This window comes from Salvelinus fontinalis, chromosome 7, assembly GCF_029448725.1.
Source record: "Salvelinus fontinalis isolate EN_2023a chromosome 7, ASM2944872v1, whole genome shotgun sequence".
In the NCBI taxonomy this organism is placed as follows: domain Eukaryota; kingdom Metazoa; phylum Chordata; class Actinopteri; order Salmoniformes; family Salmonidae; genus Salvelinus; species Salvelinus fontinalis.
Window position 1 is genome coordinate 57,731,058 of NC_074671.1, and position 6,914 is coordinate 57,737,971.

Below are 6,914 nucleotides of genomic sequence, written 5' to 3' on the forward strand. Positions count from 1 at the left end.
CTACCTGGTTAAATAAAGGTTAAATAAAAAAATAAAAAAATAAATAAAAAAATAGCCTAAAACGCAAGGCCAAATATACACTGGAGTTACTTATCAAGACGATATTGAATGTTTGAGTGGTCTAGTTACAGTTTTGACTTAAAAATTGACTTTAAAATGGCTGTTTAGCAATGATCACCAACCAACTTGACAGAGCTTGAAGAATTTTTCAAAGAATAATGGGCAAATATTATACAATCCAGGTTTGCTAAGCTCTTCGAGACTTACCCAGAAAGCTATAATCACCAAAAGGTGATTCTAACATATATTGACTCAGGGGGTTGAATACTTATCTAATGCACTATATTAGTGTTGTCGTGTCTTTGGCATGATTAAACTTAAGACTCATTTATCAAATAACTCTCTGTAATTATCATTACGCGATTAAACTGATTAATCATGTTACTGTAATTAACTAGGAAGTCGGGGCACCAAGGAAAATATTCAGATTACAGTTATAATTTTCCTAATATAACTTTCAGATATCTTAATATCTGATCAATTAGTGTTCTGATTAATGAATTATTATTTACCTCACATTAGTCTCATTCCAAACGTCGTAAATTGTTGGTTATCTGCACGAACCCAGTCTTCACTATGAGTCATCCATACATCAATTGTCTTAAAATCATTTATTTACTAACTAAGTAATTCACAGAAATGCATCACACAAACAAACAAAATAGATATGTTTACAAAGAAATGATAGGGGGATGTGCCCTAGTGGGCTAAACCGGTATGGCGGCTTGTTAGACAGAGTGATAATTATAACAATTGAAATGCTAATCCTTTGCACATGAACGCTCACTCATTCGGGAACAATTGCAATCAATATACACTGCTCAAAAAAATAAAGGGAACACTTAAACAACACAATGTAACTCCAAGTCAATCACACTTCTGTGAAATCAAACTGTCCACTTAGGAAGCAACACTGATTGACAATAAATTTCACATGCTGTTGTGCAAATGGAATAGACAAAAGGTGGAAATTATAGGCAATTAGCAAGACACCCCCAAAAAAGGAGTGATTCTGCAGGTGGTGACCACAGACCACTTCTCAGTTCCTATGCTTCCTGGCTGATGTTTTGGTCACTTTTGAATGCTGGCGGTGCTCTCACTCTAGTGGTAGCATGAGACGGAGTCTACAAACCACACAAGTGGCTCAGGTAGTGCAGTTCATCCAGGATGGCACAGCAATGCGAGCTGTGGCAAAAAGGTTTGCTGTGTCTGTCAGCGTAGTGTCCAGAGCATGGAGGCGCTACCAGGAGACAGGCCAGTACATCAGGAGACGTGGAGGAGGCCGTAGGAGGGCAACAACCCAGCAGCAGGACCGCTACCTCCGCCTTTATGCAAGGAGGTGCACTGCCAGCGCCCTGCAAAATGACCTCCAGCAGGCCACAAATGTGCATGTGTCAGCATATGGTCTCACAAGGGGTCTGAGGATCTCATCTCGGTACCTAATGGCAGTCCGGCTACCTCTGGCGAGCACATGGAGGGCTGTGCGGCCCCACAAAGAAATGCCACCCCACACTATGACTGACCCATCGCCAAACCAGTCATGCTGGAGGATGTTACAGGCAGCAGAACGTTCTCCACGGCGTCTCCAGACTCTGTCACGTCTGTCACATGTGCTCATGTGCTCAGTGTGAACCTGCTTTCATCTGTGAAGAGCACAGGGCGCCAGTGGCGAATTTGCCAATCTTGGTGTTCTCTGGCAAATGCCAAACGTCCTGCACGGTGTTGGGCTGTAAGCACAACACCCACCTGTGGACGTCGGGCCCTCATACCACCCTCATGGAGTCTGTTTCTGACTGTTTGAGCAGACACATGCACATTTGTGGCCTGCTGGAGGTCATTTTGCAGGGCGCTGGCAGTGAACCTCCTTGCACAAAGGTGGAGGTAGCGGTCCTGCTGCTGGGTTGTTGCCCTCCTACGGCCTCCTCCACGTCTCCTGATGTACTGGCCTGTCTCCAGGTAGCGCCTCCATGCTCTGGACACTACGCTGACAGACACAACAAACCTTTTTGCCATAGCTCGCATTGATGTGCCATCCTGGATGAACTGCACTACCTGAGCCACTTGTGTGGGTTGTAGACTCCGTCTCATGCTACCACTAGAGAGAGAGCACCGCCAGCATTCAAAAGTGACCAAAACATCAGCCAGGAAGCATAGGAACTGAGAAGTGGTCTGTGGTCACCACCTGCAGAATCACTCCTTTTTTGGGGGTGTCTTGCTAATTGCCTATAATTTCCACCTTTTGTCTATTCCATTTGCACAACAGCATGTGAAATTTATTGTCAATCAGTGTTGCTTCCTAAGTGGACAGTTTGATTTCACAGAAGTGTGATTGACTTGGAGTTACATTGTGTTGTTTAAGTGTTCCCTTTATTTTTTTGAGCAGTGTATATATTTACTCTCAGTGTGTCGTCGGGATCTCTGTTGAAAAGTTTGTCCGCCCTCTTTCTCTCTCTGTCGTGGTTAGAATGGATAGTCCAGAGTGACATTCATTCATGTCATTATAGAATAGATGTTTCGGCAGTTGTCGGTCTTCGCGTTTAATGATACCAAATTCCTAGCTGCAGACTAGTAATTAATATCAAAGACTTGTTCTTATTCTGTCGGTATCGATAGTCTAAGAGTTTAACCACGTGGTATGGTTAAAAGATTCAGCCATCTACTCAAACCTTGGCCCTCTCGTTATCGAGGTAAGTTGGTCCGGTGATAGAAAACCCGGCAGGGTTTTTTTATTCGGAAGAGCAGAAAAGGGCCTGTCACAGGACGCAATACCATAACTGTGCTCATGGGCGGTCCTCTGATTTAGTTAAACTCCAAAGGGAATTGGAGTTTCCTTCATTAAACAGTCCAAAATCACATTACACAATTTCACAAACAGTATCATCCTCACTCATTCATCTTATACAACAATTAGATGTAAGCCTCATATCTGAGGCTATTGTATAAACAGCGTTATGGTAATGTGGCCGTATAGTCTCCCATGAGTTTCACAAAATTGTACCAAACGGAATCGTCGGTGATCGGTGATTCTTCACCGATATTTTATACCTTCTCCAGAACATAAATGTTGTTCGGACCTCAAGTTCTGTGAGGTGGAAGAAATTCCTTTGTTCTCTCTATCTCGCTCTCTCTCTATACTGTGGCCATGAGGAGATAATCTCCTCCAGGAATTTACGACCTGAGGTCGCATCAGCCTGAGTGTAGGAGACAGAGAGAGGGGGATGGTGCTCGCTGTACCCAAAGAGGGCAACATCATGACAGTGTTTTATTTTCCATTTAATTTGTTGTGAATTTTTTTCCACTTTGACATGAGTATGTAGTGTAAATCGTTGACAAAAAATGACAATTTACACCTATTTTAATCCCACTTTGTAACAACATTTTGAAAAAGTTAAGCGGTGTGAATACTTTAAGGCACTGTACCATACGAAATGTAACATTACATACTAGATTTACGTTTCCTATGTTACATCTACCCCTGAGTCCGTATTGGAGTACCACCAAGGTTGGACATTTTTGTTCTAGCCCAGCTCAAGCACACCTGATTCACTGGGCTTGAACTTTTGGGGTGGCGTAGGAAACACAAGTTAAGAAACACTTCTTTAGATGTCACATGTAGACATATTACATATAAACTATATTGTGTATGTCACAGGTTGAGATCCCCTCCTACAGAGAGAAGTAGATGAAGAGGAACACCCCCACAGAGCAGACCAGCACCAGGCCCATGTTGAGGATGAGTCTGGTTCTGGGGGTCTCCTGGAGCATCTCCTGCAAAAGCCTCTCTTCCTCCTCGGGTGATCTGGGCCGGGTCTTAGCCTGCTCCTCCTTAAACCCACAGAACCACTCTAGAACCCTCACACACCTCCCCTTCTCCCCTCCACAGCAGACCACCCAAGGCTTTTCTTGGTCTACCGCCATTCCGGTGCTTGAAAAGGTCGGGTGCCCGCCATTTTGGAGATTAGATGGAGACTCCATATAGGATAAAGCCTCCACCCCATTGACACCATTATGGAGGTCTTTGGGCGTCTCGTTGTCCATGCAGCCGTTCCCATTGACATGGGTCTTAGTTTGGGGGTTCAGCTTGCTCATCTCCTCCTCATCTCTCTCTATGTTTAGGGTTGTGTTTCTTTGGCGTAGCCCCCAGAAGGTAGTGGTGCGGACCTGCTCTATGCTCGGTGGAGGGGTGCAGAGGCTAACCACCACAGCCACCAGTACTGAGATCCAGAACAGCCCGGATGCCACGTACATGAAATGGACGTCCTTGACAAAAGACGGCCGCTCGTCCGGCTCGTCGCAGTGGGGCTCTCTGTAGAAGAACGCAAGCATCAGTCTCGTGGCGCCCAACGCGAACCCCACTATGCCACCCCAGAATGCACCAGTCTCGTTGCAGCGCCGCCATAGGACGCCCAGCAGAAATAGGGCAGCGATGGGCGGGGTCAGGTAGTCAGACACTTCCTGGATGTAGTAGAACATCTGGCCTCCCTGCATCTCGATGATGACAGGAACCCAGGCAATGCTGATAACCACCATGAACACCACAAACACACGCCCCACCACCATCAGCTCCCTCGAAGACGCCCGCTCCCGCGCCATTTTGTAAATGTCCAAGGTGAAGATGGTGCTGGCGGAGTTGAAGATGGAGTCCAGGTCACTCATGAGCGCTGCAATCATCACCGCCATCATCAGGCCACGCAGACCCACCGGCATGATGGACATCACCAGGCGGGGGTAGGCTACGTTAGAACACCCAGCCCTGGATCCACACACCTCCATGCAGTGTTCTGGGCTGATACACGCCAGCTCATCTGCAAACAGGATGCGGGAGATCATCCCGGGAATGACGATGATGAACATGGGCAGGATCTTGAGGAAGCCGGCCATCAGTGTGGAGCCTTTAGCGTGGGAGATGCTTCGTGCGGCCAGCACCCGCTGGACGATGACTTGGTCGGCACACCAGTACCAGATGGAGGCCGGGGTCTGGCCCAGGAGGAAGCCCGGCCAGGGGAGGTCCTTGTCCAGCGGGCCCCTTAGGATGCGCAGGGAGTCGGGCTTGGGCTCCACGTGGCAGGAGGGGATGTAGGTGAAGTTGGAGGATGCTAATATCGCTGTGATGTTCGGTCTGGCTTCCATGTACTTGGTCCGCACCCCTTCCAGGCCACCCACTTTTACCAGGCTAATGGCGGTTAGGCATAGCGCGCCACCAATCATCAGGAACGCCTGGAGGGTGTCGGTGTAGATGACCGCAACCAGGCCCCCTGTGACGGTCAGCAGCGCGGTCACGGTGATGAGGAGGATGATGGACAGATAGAGGTTCCATCCCAGTGACTCCTGGATGAAGAGCGCTCCGGAGTACAGGTCCACAGAGAGCTTGGTGAAGATGTAGAGCAGCAGAGACAGAGCAGCGAAGTAGACCTTGAGCCGTCGGCCGCCAAAGCGCTTGGCCAGGTACTCAGGCATTGTGTAGACCCCAGAGTGGATGTAAACAGGGATGAACACCCAGCCCAGGAGCTGGAGGAGCAGGAGGGCATTGAACTCCCATGCGGCGACTCCGAACCCGCTGGCCGCCCCGGACCCTGCAAGGCCAATGAAATGCTCGCTGCCAATGTTGCTGACGAACAGAGAGGCACCAATCATAGCCCAGTTCATTGATCGGCCGGCTAGGAAGTAACCGCTCACAGTGCTCCGATTGGCTTTCATCATGGCGAAGAAGCCAATGGCAAGGACCAGGATGAAGTACAGCACCACTACAACGATGTCCGCCGCCTCCATGGTGGTGGGAGCCATCTTGGATAATACTTCTAAAGACAGTTATTGAGGAGTTACGTGATATGGTTGCTTTAGTGATCAGTACCCTTTCAATTTAAGTACCAGTCTTTCAGTTGATTATGAGAGATTCTAAGACACTGAATGCTTGGATGTTGCAGGCGAGTCAGGTCCAGTTCAGGTCTTGGTGAGGTATTCCCATAGAAATGCACCCTAAGGGTTGACGGGGAATACTGTAAGTTGGAGGTAGCAGCTCATCTGTATCGACACTCCTACAATAGAGCACAAAAACACACAACAGATCAGGGTTGGAAAAACCTTTCTTAAATAAATGGAGGTTGAATATATAAGAAGATATACAGTACATCTAAAACCTTGTTTCCCCAAAGAAATAACGGGTCAAGATAAACTGGTTTTGAGTTGTGGCAAAAGTATTTTAATTAAGTCGTGGCTGGGTCCTGGCCAGGAACATTGGTTTCGCTGACTTGGTTGGCCACTAAAAAACCTCAAAAGCTATAAAAGGGTCACAGTGAAAAAGGCATTTGGGAACCACTGATCTATAACACATAGCTAACAGTATAGTAGTACTAGTCTTGTATGAGTTTTGCACAGTTCAATGGGTGCATGCATACTTACCCCTACCAGTCCCACCCTCACTCTTTATTTCTCAGTTTAACTGACGACTACTCCCCTTATAGCTGTGTAAACATTCATCCAATTTTAACATGCAGTAGCTAGATCTTCTTGTTTCAGATGGGTATACATATTTGTGGTCGTCAGGTTTGACTCAGATTTATGTCAAATAGTTCCATAGGGTGTCGTTTGTTCATCTGGGTTATTTTGAAGAGATTCATGGCACAAAGGGATGGATGTGTCTGAGTTATTGTACGCCCAAATGTGTGCTCCTTCCACAATCAATAGCTCTGGTGTTTGTGATTCTAATAAAGGGTTTGTGGGACAGTCAAAGCCTTACAGTGCTATGGACATAGGGATGTGTCTGTTACTTACATTCATTCTAAATGTTTCCAGGCAAAGCCTCGCAGGGCTACCACATCACATTAAATTGGAGGATAACCCTAAGCAAAAGACTT

General features: G+C 47.0%; 1 protein-coding gene across 1 annotated transcript; it reads right to left on the reverse strand.

Moving 5' to 3' along the window:
- Positions 1 to 2,074: 2,074 nt before the first annotated feature.
- On the reverse strand, positions 2,075 to 6,071 carry LOC129859843 (sodium/myo-inositol cotransporter-like). The gene has a single exon (XM_055930015.1). The coding sequence runs from the start codon at positions 5,842 to 5,844 to the stop codon at positions 3,727 to 3,729; it is 2,118 nt and encodes a 705-aa protein (XP_055785990.1). The 5' UTR covers positions 5,845 to 6,071; the 3' UTR covers positions 2,075 to 3,726.
- Positions 6,072 to 6,914: the final 843 nt, after the last annotated feature.